Genomic DNA, 21052 nt, shown 5'->3' with positions numbered 1-21052 from the left:
GTGGAATTACAAGAACCCTGAGTATTCACTATGTAAAAGCTATGCTCTGATTGCAAAACACTAGGAGTAAAAATAACCATCTGAGGGATATTTGACCTATCTCTGCACATCACATCATCTTCTCATTTGAATTATATTAATACTGCACAGGTGATACTAGTTACTTATAATAAGATTACACTGCTGGCTAGCAGGAGAAGAATCTTTTCCACTGTATTAGCTTAACTGCCTAGGGACACTGTTGCTATTGTTTGTACTAGACTTTACTACTTACTGGGAACACACTCTTTACAAAAAAATTATGATTACTGAAAAACATCCTACTAAATTGCAGGTTTTCAGTATAATCTCAATTTATAGTATCAGGTTTCAGAGTAACAGCCATGTTAGTCTGTATTCGCAAAAAGAAAAGGAGTACTTGTGGCACCTTAGAGACTAACCAATTTATTTGAGCATAAGCTCCGTGAGCTTCAGCTCACTTCATCGGATGCATACTGTGGAAAATACAGAAGATGTTCTTATACATACAAACCATGAAAAAATGGGTGTTTACCACTACAAAAGGTTTTCTCTCCCCCCAACCCCACTCTCCTGCTGGTAATAGCTTATCTAAAGTGTGTGCGGGGGCGGGTGGGGGTGGAGAGAACACCTGGATTTGTGCTGGAAACGGCCCAACTTGATTATCATACACATTGTAAGGAGAGTGATCCCTTTAGATAAGCTATTACCAGCAGGAGAGTGGGGTTGGGGGGAGAGAAAACCTTTTGTAGTGGTAAACACCCATTTTTTCATGGTTTGTATGTATAAGAACATCTTTTGTATTTTCCACAGTATGCATCCAATGAAGTGAGCTGTAGCTCACGAAAGCTTATGCTCAAATAAATTGGTTAGTCTCTAAGGTGCCACAAGTACAATTTATAGTACGGTATAGTGATTTGTAAGACATAATCAGGTGCAAGGTTATAGTGGATTGCTCACCTAGAGTGCAATATAAGATAGAAAGTAAAATGTCTGCAAACACGTGAGGAGTTCATGGATCCAATACTAATGTACTCCTGAAGTGCATCAGTTCCGTTAGTGGTTTTACGTTATTTGTAACAATTGGTTAATGAGCTCTGCCTCATGTAATTATTGAAGGCAGCTTCAAAATGTAACCCCTCTTTCATAAAGCTAATATTTTCATCACTGTCCTTTGAGTCTATTCACTTCCTGCACCCTCACTGCTCCACAGCACCTGGCTTTTCAACAGAGGAGCAGGGGACATAGTACATTAATGTTATAAATGTGTCCATCAGAAACACCAGTATAGAGCAACCTTACAAAATTCTATTTTCCTACTGTCCAGTGTGAATAAGTTACTGTAATTTAGTTCTGCAGAGTCAATCCCGCATCCCTGAAGTCAATGGGAGAACTGCCATTGACTTCAATAGGTGCAGGATCAGCCCATCATAGGCTCTTCGGTTTACTGAAGCACTGATGTAATTTATGCATGCACTCTAATCTCATCTTTTGACTTGTCCTAAGTTTTTAATGCATATATTCTCTCTAGCACGAGGCTTGTGTCTTATATCAGTTATTTTGCCATGTAAAATGAAGAGATGGAATACTGGAATAACTTACCTTGAACTATGTTTTAATACACAATAGATATATGGTTATGAAGAACCATCTAATTTTGGCCTTTAAGATATTATGATAAGCACCATAAAATGTACTATAAACTTGCTTATGGTAAACTCCAGAAGATATAGAAGATATTTGGACTATCTTACTAAACTGGGAGGAGTGGTAGATACGCTGGAGGGGAGGGATAGGATACAGAAGGACCTAGACCAATTGGAAGATTGGGCCAAAAGGAATCTGATGAGGTTCAATAAGGATAAGTGCAGGGTCCTGCACTTAGGACGGAAGAACCGAATGCACAGCTACAGACTAGGGACCGAATGGCTAGGCAGCAGTTCTGCAGAAAAGGACCTAGGGGTGACAGTGGACGAGAAGCTGGATATGAGTCAGCAGTGTGCCCTTGTTGCCAAGAAGGCCAATGGCATTTTGGGATGTATAAGTAGGGGCATAGCGAGCAGATCGAGGGACGTGATCGTTCCCCTCTATTCGACATTGGTGAGGCCTCATCTGGAGTACTGTGTGCAGTTTTGGGCCCCACACTTCAAGAAGGATGTGGATAAATTGGAGAGAGTCCAGCGAAGGGCAACAAAAATGATTAGGGGTCTGGAACACATGAGTTATGAGGAGAGGCTGAGGGAGCTGGGATTGTTTAGCCTGCAGAAGAGAAGAATGAGGGGGGATTTGATAGCTGCTTTCAACTACCTGAAAGGGGGTTCCAAAGAGGATGGCTCTAGACTGTTCTCAATGGTAGCAGATGACAGAACGAGGAGTAATGGTCTCAAGTTGCAGTGGGGGAGGTTTAGATTGGATATTAGGAAAAACTTTTTCACTAAGAGGGTGGTGAAACACTGGAATGCGTTACCTAGGGAGGTGGTAGAATCTCCTTCCTTAGAGGTTTTTAAGGTCAGGCTTGACAAAGCCCTGGCTGGGATGATTTAACTGGGAATTGGTCCTGCTTTGAGCAGGGGGTTGGACTAGATGACCTTCTGGGGTCCCTTCCAACCCTGATATTCTATGATTCTATGAAATCTGAACACTGACTTAGACTGCAACCAGCAACTTTGGAGCCTGCCTTCAAAATGCATGATGCTACTGATCAGAAGCATAACAACATAAGAATGGCCCTCCTAGGTCAGACCAAAGGTCCATCTAGCCCCGTATCCTGTCTTCTGACGGTGGCCTGTGCCAGGTGCCCCAGAGGGAATGAAGAGAACAGGTAATCATCAAGTGATCCATCCCCTGTCGCTCATTCCCAGCTTCTGGCAAACAGAGGCTAGGGATGCCATTGATGGATCTATCCTCCATGAATTTATCTAGTTCTTTTTTGAACCCTGTTATGGTCTTGGCCTTCACAACATCCTCTGGCAAGGAGTTCCACAGGTTGACTGTGCGTTGTATGAAGAAATACTTCCTTTTATTTGTTTTAAACCTGCTGCCTATTAATTTCATTTGGTGACCCCTAGTTCTTGTGTTATAAGAAGTAGTAAACAACATTTCCTTATCTACTTTCTTTACACCAGTTATGATTTTATAGACCTCAACCATATCTCCCCTTAGCCATCTCTCTTCCAAGCTGAAAAGTCCCAGTCTTATTAATCTCTCCTCATACGGAAGCTGTTCCAAACCCCTAATCATTTTTGTTGCTCTTTTCTGAACCATTTCCAATTCCAATATATCTTTTTAGAGATGGGGCGACCACATCTGTACACAGTATTCAAGATGTGGGCATACCATGGATTTATATAGAGGCAACATGATATTTTCTGTCCTATTAACTATCCCTTCCTTAATTATTCCCAGCATTCTGTTTGCTTTTTTGACTGCCACTGCACATTGAGTGAATGTTTTCAGAGAAGAGGAGGTTACTCACTCTGTGCAGTAACTGACGTTCTTCGAGCTGAGTGTCCCTGTGGGTGCTCCACTTCAGGTCAAGGTGCGTCCCAGTGCCTTAGATTGGAGATTTCTACAGCAGTAGCCCTACGGGCTGCACACGTGCTGTGCCTGCCTCTCAAGCGGTCAGTGTTTGAACAGCGCGTGCAGAGCCCGGGCTTCTCAGTTCCTTCTCTACAACGGAGTGCGTTACGAATTCCAAAGTACAGGGGAGGAGGGCGGGTAGTGGAGCACCCATAGGGACACTCATCTCAAAGAACATCAGTTACTGCACAGGGTGAGTAACTTTCCTCTTCTTCTTCGAGTGTGGGTGCTCCACCTCAGGTGACTGAAAAGCAGTATCCCTTAGGATGGTTGGGACTTCAGATGAGGCAAGAAGGCTGTTGACAAGACAGCTCTACCCAATCTGGTGTCGGACGCTGCAGTGTGGATGAGAGCGTAGTGATTGGCGAAGGTAAGGTTCAATGCCCAGGTAGCTGCCTTGCATATGTCAGACAGTGGGACATTACGGAGAAAGGCCGTGGAGGTGGAGACAGTTCTGGTAGAGTGTGTCCTAATTGATGTAGGAGGTTGTATTTGCCTGAGTTGGTAACAAAGGCATATGCAGTCAGCAATCCATTGGAGAAGTCTCTGTGTAGAGACAGCATTTCCCCCTGGGCGCTGAGTAGTAGAGACAAAAAGTCTGGGGGTTTTCTAAACGGTTTTGTTCTATCCAGGTAAAAGGATAATGCTCTGCGAACATCAAGAGTGTGCATTGCTGTTTCAAAGGCGTTAGCGTGAGGTTTTGGGGAAAATGTTGGGAGGTGTATAGATTCATTGAGGTGAAAGGAAGAGTGTATCTTAGGCAAGAACTTTGGATGCGTGCGGCGTGTGACCTTATCGTCTGTGCCAGCTCCAGCGTTTTTGCCGCCCCAAGCAGCAAAAAAAACCAAAACAAAAAACCTTGCTGCTGAACACAGAGGCAGAGTGATGGTACGGTTACCGAAGAAGAGTTGCGTCCCTGCCGCCGAATTTCCGCCAAGCACGCTATGATGGAGCGGCCGCCGAATTCCCGCTACCACTGAGGACGGATTGCCACCCCAGAGCCCGACCTCCTGCCACCCCCTTTACATTTGCCGCCCCAGGCACCTGCTTGGTGTGCTGGTGCCTGGAGCCGGCCCTGCTTATCATGGAAGAACATGGTATACGGAGGGTCTGCCATAAGCGCCCCCATTTCTCCTACTTGTGTGGAAGATGTGATTGCTATGAGGAAGGGAGCAGGTAGCCATCAGTTCAAAGGGTTTAGCCATCAGGGCTTTGAGGACAAGGTGTAAATCCTAAGGTGCAGCAGGTGGTTTCATGTCTGAGTATAACGTCTGGATACCCTTCAGGAACCTTTTGGTGATTGGATGGGCAAAGACCGTAACATTGTCAATCTTATGGTGGAAGGCGGTGATTCCATGAGGTAGAGCTCGAGTGAGCTTGTAGAAAGGCCAGATGTTTTAAGGTGTAACAGGTAATCCAGTATCAGTGGGAGTGAAGCAGAAACTGGAGAGGTCTGTTTGTCAGTGCACAAAGATGTGAACCATTTCCATTTATGCAGGTAGGTAGTGCACGTGTTGTATGTTCTGCTGTGTAGCAAGACAGAGCGCACTTGGTCCGAACATGTTAACTCCGCATTAGAGAACCATTGATCAGCCAAGTCCTCAGGTGGAGACGTACGTCGAGATAAAACAGTTGTCCCCAGCATTGTGATAAGAGGTTGCTGAGTGGGGGAAAGGGAATGGGTGGTTTGACCAACATGCGCAGGAGGAAGGGGTACCACGGTTATCTGGGCCACGCTCAGGCTATGAGAATGATGTTGGCTCTGTCTGTTCGTATCTTCTGAACTCTGTGCAATAGAGGCATTGGTGGTAACGCATACATGAGAGTTTCAGACAATGGGAGCATAAAGGCGTCTCCCCCGTGTTTCCCCAGGTCTGTTCTGGAGCAGAATGTCGGGCATTTTTTGTTTGTTGCTGTGGCAAATAGATCCAGTTGGGGATAACCCCAGGTCTGGGAAATGTTGGAAAGAATGGTGTCGTTGAGTTCCCACTCGTGCTGTATGGGGAACGATCGGCTGAGCTAGTCTGCGGTGGTATTCTGAGAACCTGGCAGGTATGAGGCGGAGATATGGATATTGTATTGAAGGCATCAGTTCCAAAGTTTTACCACCTCTGTGTGACTGGGCTCCCCCCTGTCTGTTGACATAAAACATGCATGCGATGTTGATGGTCATGATTCAAATTCGGTGGTTTTGGATGATGGGAAGGAAATGGAGGCAGGCATTGTGTACGGCCCGGAGCTTTAGCAAATTTATGTGAAGCTTGGTTTCAGAAGGGGCCCAGAGACCCTGAGTGGTGAGGTGGCCAGTGTGTGCTCCTTGAGGAATGCATCTATGGTGATGGTAACTGAAGGGGGATCTTGTCAGAAGTGAATCCTGGTGCAGAGGTTGATGGGAGAGGTCCACCACAGAAGCGAGTCCTTGACTTACTGGGGCATAGTTAGTAACTTGTTTAGCCTGTGCTTGTTTGGTTTGTATACCATGGCTAGCCAATCCTGAAGGCATTGCATGTACAGGCAAGCATTTGCGACAACAAATGTGTGAGCAGCCATATGTCCTAAGAGCTGTAGGGAGTCTCAGACTGTAGTCTGTGGGCTGGCACGTATCTGGGTAATAAGGTTGCCCAATGTGTGGAATCTGTCCTGGGGGAGAGATGCAAGACCGATGGTGGAATTGAGGTGGGCACCGATGAAGTTGATTTGTTGGGTAGGTTTTGCTTATTTGCAGGCCCAAGGTGCAGAAGCAGTGAAGGGTTGCAAGAGTTGCGTGGTTCGCTTCTAACTGAGTGGGAGACTTGAGGAGACAATCGTCCAGGTAAGGAAATATGAGGATTCCTTTTTTCCTGAAATATGCTACTACAACTGCTAGCACCTTGGAGAAGACACGTGGTGTGGTGGAGAGGCCAAATGGGAGGACTCTATATTGGTAGTGTTGCGCTCCCAAAGCAAACCTGAGGAAACGTCGATGGGCAGGGTGGATAGAGACATGGAAATATGCGTCTTGGAGGTCGAGGGTTGAAAACCAATCTTCTTGCTCCAGCGTCGGAATTATCATTGGGAGAGTAACCATCCGGAATTTCTGTTTCTTGACAAACTTGTTCCAACGTCGAAGATTGAGGATAGGGCGCCAACCGCCGTTTTTCTTTTCCATCAAGAAGTAGTGGGAGTAAAACCCTTTCCCTCTGTGTTGAGGAAGTACCTCCTCTATTGTTCCAAGATGTATGAGGTGTTGTACCTCCTGACAGAGCAACTGTTCGTGAGAGGGGTCCCTGAAGAGGGAGAGGGTGGGGGGGAGGTAAGGAGAGGAAGGGGATGGCATAACCCGATCTGATAATTTCCAGGACCCATCTGTCCATAGTGATGGTTTTCCAGTCGGCCAGGAACAGACACAAACGGTGTCCAAAAAAATGGTTGGTTGGAGTTGGCGCTGGAGAGGGTGCAAGGTTTTCTATACTTTCGACCAAGACTTCAAATTTGTTTATTTGGGTTAGGAGGGTAGGTCGCTATTGTTTGTGGAGGGCAACGTCGTTGGTTCCTGGGCCTATGTCATTGTTGTTGTTGCATATCATCTTGTCTTAAAGGTGTATGTTGCACAAAGGTATGGTAACGCGGTCGTTGGTATGGCTGATATCTATATTGTCTCTTCTTTGAGGCAGGTGTTTGGATGCCTAAGGATTGGAGTGTGGCACATAAGTCCTTCATAGAGTGAAGGACCTCACTGGTCATAGAGGCGAGGAGCTTGTCTCCATTGAAGGGGAAATCTTCAACCATATTCTGTATCTCCTTCAGAAAGGAGGAAGAAGCAAACCATGAGGCCTGCCGCATGACGACGGCCGTGGCTGTGGATCTGGCCACTGTGTCTGCAGCATTGAGGATGGCTTGAAGAGCTGTGCAGGAGATCAATTGGCCTTCAGACACCACTGATTTAAATTGTTGTAGTTTATCCTCCGACACATCCTCAATAAATTGCATTCTCTTAGCACCATTTTTGTGATCATATTTTGCTAAGAGTGCCGGATAGTTCGCTACTCTAAATTGCAAAGTGGAAGAAGAACACACTTTGTGGCTAAAGGAGTCCAGTCTCTTGTTATCTTTGTCCGATGGAGTGGACCAGAAGTGTTGGTATTTGTTTTTCTGATTGGCCGCATCGACCACTAGCAAATTAGGTGAGGGGTGCATAAATAGCAACTCAGAACCCTTAATATTTGCGGACAAAATATTTGCGGTCCAGTCTCTTGCTAATGGGTGTTATTGTGGCTGGGGTCTGCCACATAGTTTTAGCAGGTTCCATAATGGCCCCATTAATTGGTAGGGCTATTTTGGAGGAGGTCATAGCTTGCAGGATGTCGGTAAGCTCGTGCTGTGTTTCAGGTACCTCCTCCAGGGTAATCTTGAGCTCTTCTGCTACTCTCTGAAACAATTCTTGAAAGCGAGCGAGCTCATCAGTAGTGGGAGGTGGTGGGTGTACCATGGCATCTTGTGGTGTTATCGCTGTAGAGGAGGTGTGCGGGCCAGTGTCCTCTGTAGGGGTGGCAGCCACTTCAGGTCTTATTTGGATTTCAGTGTAAGCCGGCAGTGGGGAGGGTCTCACAGCTTTCCTCCGGGCAGCCTGCGGAACACCTGAGTGTGGTGTGGTATAGGTCCATGGATCCCAGTGTGGTCATTGCCCTGGGGATGGGCGGGCATAGGTGGTCCCATCCAGGGATTGTCATACCAGTGTGGATAGCCATGAGGATATGGAGATTGTGCTGTAATGCATCTCCCAATTGTAGGTAACTGAATCTGGGGAGAGTATTGAGAAGAAACCATCTGGGCATCATCTTCCTCTTCCTCCTCCTCCTCTCCCACACTTCATTGGAGGGGCTTGAAGTGGTAGGGGAGTACTGAAGGTAGAGTGCTAAAGGTCTCTGTGAGAGACTGGTGCCAAGAAGAGGAGAGTCAGGAGCATGGGACACCCTTAATTCCTCTGGCTGTAAAAACTGCGGTGGAGCTGACTGACCAGGAGTTGATGCCGGTGTAACTGATGGAGGCAGAGTCTGCTGGGGCATCTGCTGATGCACCGAAGGGTGTCCCGGGGGTGCAAGCTGGCTCCGTAGAGTAGGTGCCCCTGAGGCAGGAACTGCAAAGGAGGCTGGAGGCTCGGTGCTGAGAGTGGCAGCTGCAAAAGCGGCACCACAAGATCAAAGGACGGTGCCGCAGCCACCTCTTGTATTCTCAGAACCGTAGCAGCTCTCGGCACCATACTGACAGAGGTGGCCGTAGAAGAGCTGAAAGAGGCACGCAACTGAAAGCCCTGAGCCTCGGCACCATGTAGTGAGGCAGCCGACTCATGGTCGGTGCCTGAGGTGCCTGCCACGTGAAAGGTACTGAGCCACGGAGCGGGAATTACCAGAGACAGGAGAGCTGCTTTTAACTTTTTCCCTGAGGAACAGCTCCTGAGGGGGAGGAAGCTGGCCATTTTTTTTGCCTTTGCTTTGCCTCTGGAGGGTGTCACAGAGGTTTGCTGGCCAGGGTCAGATGCAGGTCTGAGACAGTTTTCCAGGAGCAGCATTTTAAGTCTGAGCTCCCTGTCCTTGCGGGTCCGCGCTTTCAATTTGGTACAGTGGACTCATTTGGGGGTACATGAGACCCCCCCAAACAGTGTACACACTGTGAATGCCCGTCCAAGATGGGGATGGCATCATTACGGGAGGCGCATCTCGTGAAGCCTGGGCATGTCCGTAACCGTGGAGGTTTTTTTTTTTTTTTTTTTTTTTTAAAAGTGTAACATTTAATGTAACTTATCTAAATAGTAACTCTAATGACTAAAAACTATCTAACTAAACTGAGAAACAAACTAACTAGCTAATCTCAAAGAGCACTGCTGAACTCCGTCTCTTGCCGGGGACGGTAGAGAAGGAACTGAGGAGCCTGGGCTGTGCATCCACTGTTCAAACACTGACAGCTCGAGAGGTAGGCACAGTGCGGGCGCAGCCCGCAGGGGTACTGCTGTAGAAATCTCCAATCAAAGGCGCTGGGACGCACCTTGACCTGAAGTGGAGCACCCATAGGGACATCTCTCGAAGAACAACTATCCACAATGACTCCAAGATCTCTTTCTTGAGTGGTAACAGCTAATTTAGACCCCCATCATTTTATATGTATAGTTGTGATTATGCTTTCCAATGGGCATTACTTTGCATTTATCAACATTAAATTTCATCTTCCATTTTGTTGCCCAGTCACACAGTTTTGAGAGATCCTTTTGTAGCTCTTTGCAGTCTGCCTGGGTCTTAACTATCTTTAGTAATTTTGTATCATCTGCACATTTTGCCACCTCACTGTTTACCAGATCATTTATGAATATGTTGAATAGGACTGGTCCCTGGGGGGCACCACTATTTACCTCTCTCCATTCTTCAAACTGACTATGTATACCTACCCTTTGTTTCCTATCTTTTAACCAGTTACCAATCCATGAGAGAACCTTCCCTCTTATCCTGTGGCAGCTGATCTCAGTATACATAAAAACTAGCGCTGTCAATTAATCACAGTTAACTCACACGATTAACTCAAAACAATTTATCTCAATTTAAAAAATGTATTGTGATTAATCACACTTATAACAATAGAATACCAATTGAAATTTTAAAAATATTTTGGATGTTTTTCTACATTTTTAATATTGGTTTCAATTATGACACAGAATACAAAGTGCATAGTGCTCATTTTATATTATTATTTTTATTACAAATATATGCACTGTAAAAATGAAACAAAAGAAATAGTATTTTTCAGTTCATCTCATACAAGTACTGAAGTGCAATCTCTTTATCGTGAAAGTGTAACTTACAAATGCAGATTTTTTTGGTTACATAACTGCACTCAAAAACTAAACAGTGTAAAACCTTAGAGCCTACGAGTCCACTCAGTCCTATTTCTTATTCTCCCAATCGCTAAGACAAACAAGTTTGTTTACATTGATAGGAGATACTGCTGCCTGCTTCTTGTTTACACTGTAACCTGAAAGTGAAAACAGGTGTTTGCATGGCACTTCTGTAGCTGGTGTTGCAAGGTATTTACATGCCAGATATGCTAAATATTCATATGCCCCTTCCATGCTTCGGCCACCAATCCAGAGGACATGCTTCCATGCTGATGATGCTCATTAAAAAATAATGCATCAATTAAATTTGTAACTATACTCCTTGAGAGAATTGTATGTCTCCTGCTCTGTTTTACCTGCATTCTGCATATATTTAATCTTATAGCAGCCTCGGATGATGACCCAGCACATATTAATTTTAAGAACACTTTCACAGCAGATTTGACAAAATGCAAAGATGGTACCGATGTGAGATTTCTAAAAATAGCTACAGCACTCGACCCAAGATTTAAGAATCTGAAGTGCCGTCCAAAATTTGAGATGGATAAGGTATGGAGCATGCTTTTAGAAGTCTTAAAAGAGCAACTCTCTGATTCGGAAACTACAGAACTCAAACCACCAAAAAGGAAAAATCAACCTTCTGCTGGTGGCATCTGACTCAGATGATGAAAATGAACATGCATCAGTCCGCACTGCTTTGGATTGTTATTGAGCAGAACCCATCATCATCATGGGCGCATGTCCTCTGGAATGGTGGTCGAAGCATGAAGGGACATATGAATCTTTAGAGCATCTGGCACGTAAATATCTTGCAACGCCAGCTACAACAGTGCCATGTGAATGCCTTGTGACGGAGTACTCCATATGATGTTATGAAAATATGCTAATAAGTGTCAATATAATGTAACTGGAATATGCTTCATGCAAAAGGTCTCCTGTAAAGTATCATTACAAAGTTCATAATCTATTGAGTGTGTTCATCCTATTTGTATAAATGTATCATTCTTGTATCTGAAACTAGAAATATGAAATCTAACTCTGAGGTCCTATTGTAATTATGCAAAGTTTTGAGCCATTAATGGTGGCTTGGAATCTTGATGGCTCTCATTAACCAGGACAATTAGTTGTAAATGGCTCTGTTTACTTGTAAGTCTTCCTGTATACCTGTGTGCTGGCAAGTGGGTAATGAAGTCTTACAGTGACGTGTGATCATGTCACCTGAACTGGAATCCACCTTTAACCTGGTGCTTTTCCATTTAGAAGGAGGGGTGGATACCCAGAGAGGGACAAAGGATTCCCGCCTTGTGCAAAAGATATATAAGGGGGTGAAGCAGAACTAAGGGGCCTGCAGTCATGAAAAATCCCCTAGCTACCATCTGAGCTGGAACAAGGACTGTACCAGGGGAAAGGATTGGGCCCAGATAGGAAGGCATCCAGTCTGTGAAAGAAGCTTATTGAAACATCTCTGAGGGTGAGATTTTATCTGTATTCAGTTTTCTTACTGTATTAGGCTTAGAGTTGCATGTTTTATTTTATTTTGCTTGGTAATGCACTTTGTTCTACCTGTTATTACTTGGAACCTCTTAAGTCATTCTTTTTGTATTTAATAAAATCACTTTTTACTTATTAATTAACCCAGAGTATGTATTAATAACTGGGGGGGCAAACAACTGTGCATATCTCTCTATCAGCGTTATAGAGGGCGAACAATTTATGAGTTTACCCTGTATAAGCTTTATATAAAATGGATTTATTTGGGGTTTGGACCTCATTGGGAGCTGGGTATCTGAGTGCTGGAGAGACAGGAGCACTTCTTAAGCTGTTTTCAGTTAAGCCTGCAGCTTGTGGGGGACGTGGTTCAGAGTTGGATCTGTGTTTGCAGCAGGCAAGCATGTCTGGCTCAAACAAGGCAAGATATTGAAGTCCCAAGCTGGCAGGGAAAAGGGGCTCAGAGGTAATCTAGGCACATCAGGTGGCAGTCCCAAAGGGGTTTCTGTGATCCAACCCGTCACACGCCTGTTCTTACTTTCAGGTGACATTGTAAACAAGAAGCAGGCAGCATTATCTCCTGCAAATTGTAACCAACTTTGTTCATCTGAGTGATTGGCTGACCAAGAGGTAGGACTGAGTGGACTTGTAGGCTCTAAAGTTTTACATTGTTTTATTTTTGAATGCAGTATTTTTTGGAAATCATTCTATGTTTGTAAGTTCAACTTTCATGATAAAGTGATTGCACTACAGTACTTGTTTGAGGTGAACTGAAAAATACAATTTTTTTGCTTTTACAGTGCAAATATTTATAATAAAAAATAAATATAAAGTGAGCACTGTGCACTTTGTATTCTGTGTTGTAATTGAAATTAATATATTTGAAAATGTAGTAAACATCCAAAAATATTTAAAATAAATGGTATTCTATTGTTTAACAGCGTGATTAATCGCGGTTAATTTTTTTAATTCTTGACAGCCCTAATAAGAACATGTCTAAACAAGCATTTGTTGAATCCATCATGGACCAGACTGCCTCTCGTCTGGGGTTAGGTCCACTTATTTAAGAAAATGCTTCACCATCAGAAAACCAACACATTCCATTTATTAGAAAACTTGCCTTTATATGGGGATACTTTTCCTGAAACATTTTGAACTTTTATAGCACTAGTCACTAAGGACCCTCAAAGCACTTACAAATATTAATGGAAACTCACACTGCCCTGTAAGGTAGATACTGTGCCACTTTATAGATAGATAGATAAAAAGAGTAATGAAGGGTTAAGAGGAGGACTATATTAATTTTCACTGAGGTGAACAGGGGTTGGATCAGGTCCCAAGTAATGAGGTCAAGGACACAGCAAGGACTGAGGCACAAATACAAAGCAAGATTATTAACCCTCAGTCCCCTGCTCTAATTGCTACCAAGTTCTTCACATTTATTTATAGCATAAAAACATTGTCACTGAGCTATTGCAAAGCAACAATATGTTTTTGTCTTCACGTAAAGTTATAAGATGTAACTTGCAGGTACAGAGCAGTATCATTATGAAAACCAGGGAAACTTTCTGCTGCCCAACTATAGCCAAACCTGATCCCTTTGCACCACCTGAGCTACATGAAGGGTTTGGATATTAATGGACAACCTGGCCCAGCATGTGCAAAGCTCTTTGTTAACAACATCAGGCACTTTTTATAGTACTACTGTTTTTAGTTACGCTACAATGATGGACCTTTGACCATATGGTTGAAAAATGTCTTTATTCTCAGAAAGTTGTAAATTAAAGCCCCAAACGCTAGACCTGAAGCCAATCATAGCGGTCGGAGAAAAATGAAGTTAACCAAATATGCAGGATGAAATCCTAGCTCCATTGAAATCAATGACAAAACTCCCAATCATTTCAACAGGACCAGGATTTCACCATTGATTCCTGGTACTGCCAGGCAACTAAGGAATTGTAACTACAGTAACTTACAGAAGACATCTGTAGCCCACAAAAGCTTATGCTCAAATAAATTTGTTAGTCTCTAAGGTGCCACAAGTACTCCTGTTCTTTTTGTGGATACAGACTAACACGGCTGCTACTCTGAAACCTATCTTAACTCTGGAATTTTAGACATACGGGTCACTCATATATGTGGCTGCTGCCTGGGGAAGTGAAAAATGGAGAAAAAGATTAGAAGAGACTTCCTTTTCACTGATCCCTGAGACTGACAGACCTGTACTTCTAAGGAAATTTGATTTTGTTAAATTTGTCTTTTTTATTATTCTAACTCCAAAACATTATGTGTGGGGGAAATAACATCCAACTGTTCTGTTTTCTGGAATTATTACAAATGATTAAATTTTAAATTTAGAAGAGTCATTTTCAAAATAAGTTTAATGAATAGTGGTTACTAACTGAGCTTTATTGAAGGACAATTCACAAACAAAACTGTGTTTTTGTACAGAACCACAGAAAGCCAATTCTCTTGAAGGTATAATGTAAATAATCATAAAGGACAATTTGTCTCAGTCCATCAAACTTGTCATTTGGAAGAGTCATTGTGTAAGGAAATATTTCCTCTTGGCAACTCAACTAGTGACCATTCTCAGGCATAAAACTCCCTTAAAATAATATAGACTTGTGATTTTTTTTTTTAAAGCTTGCATTTCTTGAAACAAAATGCTACATGGCATCTCTTGAAGTAGTTCAGCATCAAGAAGCCATACTATAGCTGAAGTGATACACTTAAATTACTAACCTCACTTAGAAACTTTACACATTTTCTAGAATAATTAAGACTTACTACTGCCAGCTTTGCAGACCTGATTATATAATTACAGTGCCATTGGTTGGCTTTTTTTCAGGCTGAGTGCACTTAACTCTGGACAGCTCCTCATTAGAGCTGTATTTTTAGGGGCTTTTCTCAGGGAGCCATGATAGTTATGCAATGAAGAATTTTTCACAGCCTTTCTGGGTTTTAGTCCTGGCAGTAATATAACTATATATGAGACTTATAGTAAGTATGAAATATGTATGCATGTTAATATCACAGAGCAGAAGAAAATCAAGCATGCATCACACTTTGACAATAAATGAATGTTGAGTTAGAAAATATTTTTCAATGTAAATGGCAAAACTTAGAAGCCATAAACATCAGCCCCTTGCTGAGGTATATCAACTAATGAATGCCATCAAAATAGACCATGCTCTAACCCTCAAGTTGTCCCAAATGCTTATAGACAATATTCTTCTATCATATTCATTTGACTAGCAAAGTGGAAAAGTTCTGGTAGTTTAAGGATCAATAAACTCAGACAACTCATTTGTGAGTTCATCTAAAAGTATCTGAATTCAATACGTAAATTAATTGGAGCATTCTGTCTTTTTATTTCATTGCCTCATGTTTTTCGGGTTCATCCTAAGCCATGGAATTGTGCCACTGATGTCTGAGCCCTCTGATGTTAACATGCACAGCTGCTTTAGCAGTATGCCAGCACAACTGCAGATAGTGCTATAGAATGTAGCACTTCCATGGACACAAGGCCTAACAGAAAAGGAGTACTTGTGGCACCTTAGAGACTAACCAATTAGTCTCTAAGGTGCCACAAGTACTCCTTTTCTTTTTGCGAATACAGACTAACACAGCTGCTACTCTGAAACCTGTCACAAGGCCTAATGCAGAGAACAGGCACTAACTGAAGGGAAGGTGAGCAGTGGTCCAGGGGGCAGCAGAGGAGCCAGAGAATGGGACAAGTATGAAGAGAAAATGACCAAAATAAAGGTGGTTAATAGTGAATACAGAATTAGGTAGCCGCTGCTGAAAATGGGGTGGTGGAATCAGGTAGCTGAGGTCTACAGTAGACTTATAGGATCCTAAAGTAAAGACTTCATTTGTTTGTAATGGGAAAATTTTGGGTCATCTGAGGCACAAATGCCCCACTTCATGTAATTTTTAGAATGGGCTTTGTGCATTACCATGCAAAGAGCATTGATATAGAATGCTACAGATCTCATAACAGAGATTAATTGAGATCATAAAAATACCATATTTAAACCTTTGACTTGTGCTTCAGTACAGAGCGAAAGAAAAACTAAATATTACTAAGAAATAATGTTTGGAAATAATGTTTTCCAATAAAACATTGTTACAGGGCATACTGGCCTTTTAAGGACAGGCCTGTACATCCCTACTCCAAGTAGAATTCAAGGAGGATCGCTGAGGGACTCTGGGAATTGTGTAGGTTGTTGCAAGGCACACTGGGAAGGCATTCCAGAAAATATAAAGTGAAGCTGCAAGGATGAGGCAAGCTTGGGTATGGGGCATTGTGATAGTATTCAATTGGTATTTACTTCTCTGAGCATGAGCCTGGGAGGAACTGGAAAAGCTCAAGGAAGAGGCCAGACTGATAAGACTTTAGAAAGGAATCCAGGAAGGCTGTGCTAAAGTAGCCTGGAAAGGTGCCAGGAAGAAGGCCATTTTTTTTTTAAAAGGGCAATAGAAATTACTCTTTTAAGCAGTGAAGTGGGTGATTTTTGGGTAGAGTGCATACAAGCCCTTCATGACCCAGGGCCTGAGGGCCTGTAGCACTGGAAAGGGATAGAGCTCCTCAACAGCTCTACTGACAGGTGGTGTGGAAACTTCTTTGATCCAGGCGTGAAGGACCTGCCAGCCTGGCACCCAGGGGAAAATGAACAAGAAACTGACCGAAGGGCAAAGGTCAACTAGCACAGCTCTGCATCAATAGTTTAGCCCAGGGACAGCCAAGGATATGTTTTGCTGTTGTATTTGGGACCAGAATGGGAGGACATCTGCTTTGGTCAGAGGCCCAAAGCACTGAAATCACCAACTAACTGAACAGAAAGGGGAGACAGACATGTGTGACCAGATTTCAAATGAGGTAAGACAAGATTTAACATACAGTAAATAAATACTGGATAAAATAATTTGGTGAAAAGCATAATCATCAGTAATAAGTAAAATAAATTGTCATTGAACAACCATATTTCACAGAGTTATGAGCAAACAAATTAAATACTATGGGGCATGTTCCACATTCAGGACAGCCCATGTGAAAGAAAGAGGAAACTTTTACAAGCGGTTATCTCTCCATATACACAGGCATTTAAAAGTCTAACCTTATTCAATACAATAGTTGCAATATAGCTGAGATAATAGGAAAAGCCCACAGTATGTACTTGATGTAGAAAACTATCGTATTTTGCCAAACTAACTTCAAGAAAAACATAGTAAAGAACTGATATCAAAAAGGACATACAGTTATAGCTATGTTAATAATCCAAGGAAGTTACTCACGCAGGTGGACTGTCTCCACAGTATTTTCCAATTCTTTTAGCATCGTTGATTTCCCCACCATTAAACACTGCCACAAAATCATATCTGCAGTAGTTATCTCTCTCCACATCAAATTTCTCAAACTTTAACTCTATGACCTGAGGGAAAAACACAAATACCTAATTAAGGCTTTTTACAGTAAGGTAACAAGGAGCTCTAATAAAACTAACATCAGTGTGCCTTATTCTCTTCGCTATCAATTGATGAAAATTGTTTAATCTGTCTGCTTATTCAAGCAATTAGCTGTCTTCAATATATGAATACAAAGGTTTGTCCTAAGAACCACTAGCAGTATGGAAGGGGGGGAACAGCAGAGGGCTCTAGTAATAGAGTTCCTCATCAAAATCCTGATTTAATTGACAGGACTGCTACTAAAAAAAGCCATGTGCTAGAGAAGGAATACATTTTATTTTTTAGGGGAGTTTGTGAGCAGACTTTGATTCCAACGATAAGACAGATCTGTGCCTCTGTATTCTGGCTGGTTTCAGAGTATTCTGGCTGGGTCTCTTGATACCATATTTGTCTCAAACTGTGTTCTAAACCAGTAATTAACAGCAGAGAGATATCCTTCAGCCAGTAACTGACAGATGTGAGTTCAACCCCAAAGCTGCAAGTAGGCAGAAGACCCATTGTAGCATATGTGGATCTTACTATGCTGAAGAATTACTTTGATAGTATATTTTAGAGATTTAATTATGTAGATGTACCAAGAAATGAATCTATATTCAACTCGATAGCAATTTAGTTACTCAATAACTGAGTGGAATGCACTATCAAATTGTGCTGTCTACTTAGGTTCTTATATTGGACCCATCAAGCACCTTTCAGCAATACATAAAACTATATAACTGTAGAGTTGATTCCAGCGAGTCATCCTTTAATGATACATGTGCTATTTTAAAAAAAACAGTGAAGCAGAGATCTAAAACATGGGGATTACTTGCTGTTTATCTGCTGGGGGATCTCTACTACTGTAACTACTACAATCTGCTCTTTTTGACCAAGGGGATAAAAGGTATGAAGATTGTCTTGACTATTCAAGGTTTTCCTTTGTTGTTTTTTCCACTGGACCCTCACCAGTGCTGCTCAAGTGGTTGCTTCTTTTTCATGGTCTTCTGGTTCAGAATCTCAATTGGCTGCAGCTGAGAGTGGGGCAAATGGAATTAAAAGGAAAGTGGGGGAGAGCATACAGAACAGGACACTGGCTTGGATGGTGGAGAGAGAGGGAGGTACTAGAGGAAACAAAATAGAGACATGAGGAGAAGAATAAGGGGAAGAGAGTAATTGCGGGAAGGAAATGGGGATAGTAGACAAGGTAGCGAATAGTGGGTAGAGCAAACGGAGGAGGAGAAAAAAGGACACAAAATAGGAGACAGAGAACTAATGGTGAGGGAATAAAAACAAAATTTGTGTATGCAGGAAAGCAATAGAATGTCTAGTCTGCTTCCTCGTGTTGTATCTGGGCATCTTGCTGTTCAGTCAGAAAGTCTAATGATGAAATGGAAGGAGAGAAGAGGCCACCACGGAGGAGAACCTATTTAGTGAGATCAACAAAACAATTATTGGTTTAAATTAGAGTAGGCTTGCCTTAACGGTCTTATGTTGGTTTGGAAGGGAAATGGGTATGGCTTGATTTGAGTCCTTGTCTAATAAAAACCAAAAAGGTAGAAACCCTATCTATGTAGAAAATATGCTCAGTAGAATGGTGAATCTTTGAATGGCTTGTTTTTAGTGTAGAAAACCTTCATGTTCACTAGCCAAAAGGAAAAGTGGTGAATAATACAAAACTTGGTTTTGTGGGCGAGGAAAAAGCCATTGACACATTGGAAACTATATGGCACAGAGAGAAGCACTATGGAAATCGATAGAAAGTATGTCCATTTGGACACTTAAAATATTTATGGGGACAGGATCTTAAGAATAAGAATACAAAAGGAAAATCCTGTCCTAAGTTTTCACTACAAGCTTGTAGAAAGTTTTCAAGCTCATCTGGAGATAAGTGGGAAGCATCAAAGTAATCTGCAATTTACAGATAGTATTGTTAAAATCACTGCATCCGATGAAGTGAGCTGTAGCTCACGAAAGCTTAAGCTCAAATAAATGTTAGTCTCTAAGGTGCCACAAGTACTCCTTTTCTTTTTACCTAGCTACAGATTGCTAAATGACCTGTACATGGCAAGCAAGGAATATGGATTAAATATGCATACAGGAAAGACTAAGCTGACCTACAGCTCTAGTTCAAGGGGGGGAAAATCTTGGTAAATGGAAAAGAATTAAAGATCTGAAGAATACATTTATGAGGGACAGCTTTTTCATTTGGAAGATTATGGTCATGTGCTGGAAATTAATAGGAAAATCCGGATGGCATGTAAAAGAATTTTAGGACACTAATGTAGTTATGAAAAGTAACCTATCAAACATGCCTCAGTCATTGTGTACTCCCTGCCATGATACAGATTATTGAGCAGAAATCTGGGCAACAACAAATAAAGATGAAGCTAAGATTGAGACCAGCCCAACACAGCATGGAAGGATTTATTCAATGAATAACCTAGAGTGACAAGAGACAAATAAATGGATCTGAAATGAGGCAGAAGTGGTAGGGCCTTATAAAATGGCAGTAAGCATACCATGAAGGTAGTGGAGTGACTGACCAAGCTGATGGAGACCTCAAGATAAGAAAATAGAGACAAATAAGAGTTTTATAGTGGAAACTGTTTAGTAAGACACATCCCCATGCATGTCCTATGAAGATAGGCAGAGTTATTATTGAAATAATGTACTTCTGCTTTTAATATGCGTTAAAGTATGCATGGATGAATCCAATAGAAAATATACCACAAACCATACGTATTCTGTTAAACTTCAACCTGATGTTCATAATCTTGTTTATTCTGAGATGGATCACTTGCACTCATTTTACTCTGATCTAATTTACTATTGGACCTCTGTTAATTAACAAAATAAACCAAAAATCCTCCCAAAAAACATTGTTTTAAAAGCCTGACTAGCCACCCAGCAGCATGTAGAAAGTAGAGTATATGGGAAGCTACATTCTAAATTAGATGTAATACTCAACTGAAAAACAGAAAACACTGGAAATAATGCCAGAAAAATATAGGAACCATGAAACATACAAGAAAACTGTACAACTTATGAAGAGAAAGTACACATGAATAGATAGTGTATGCCCCACACACCCTCAATTTCTGTATTTGTAACCTTAATAATGTTCTTAATGTTTTTTCCTTTTCGTATGTTCCTTTGACATAATGAAGTATCAAAGTAACTAGTATAAATTGCCAACCTACATGTTAACTTTTGTGGGTAACTGTTAAAAGAGATACAAAAGCTCACCTGATTCTTTGGGGCTACAATATGCCATGAGCAAGTGACTCCTGCTGGGTAATCTCGATCTGGCCAGTTAGGTGTTTTAAAGGACCCAGAAGGCTTGTCTAGTCGTCCACCACAGTACTGATCTCCTAGAAATAAAAACATAACATACTGACCAAAAACGTAGGGCACATGTGTCATGCATTTAATACAGCTGTTCCTCTACAGCCAAATTCCCAACTCCTATGTGTAGCCAAAGGAAACAAGCTTTTGTGTAAGGGTTCTCAGATGGGACCCATAGAAAATGCTCTCAGCGTGAAGTTCTTCCTCTGTGGGTCCAGCAACAGATTCCCCCATAGGGTTGAGCACCAGAAGTTTATTTCAGGAGCTGAAGGGCTTGTAATAGTGTCCATGGTCCCTGTGCTCCCTTTC

The 21052-nt window shown here is 42.2% G+C and overlaps 1 protein-coding gene across 4 annotated transcripts in view; it reads right to left on the bottom strand.

Moving 5' to 3' along the window:
- Positions 1 to 21052, bottom strand: part of PCOLCE2 (procollagen C-endopeptidase enhancer 2) — a 50577-nt gene that overhangs the window by 14756 nt on the left and 14769 nt on the right. For all 4 annotated transcript variants that reach the window (XM_073359772.1, XM_073359769.2, XM_073359771.2 and 1 more), the window contains exons 4-5: positions 20645 to 20769; positions 17249 to 17385 (exon numbers count right to left, since the gene is read on the bottom strand). In XM_073359772.1, coding sequence (XP_073215873.1) covers positions 17249 to 17385; positions 20645 to 20769 — 262 coding nt within the window. The remainder of the gene's footprint in view (positions 1 to 17248; positions 17386 to 20644; positions 20770 to 21052) is intronic.

This window comes from Lepidochelys kempii, chromosome 9 (assembly GCF_965140285.1).
Source record: "Lepidochelys kempii isolate rLepKem1 chromosome 9, rLepKem1.hap1, whole genome shotgun sequence".
Lineage (NCBI taxonomy): Eukaryota > Metazoa > Chordata > Testudines > Cheloniidae > Lepidochelys > Lepidochelys kempii.
The sequence above is the reverse complement of the archived record's forward strand: the minus strand, read 5'-3'. Positions and strand labels throughout refer to the sequence as shown.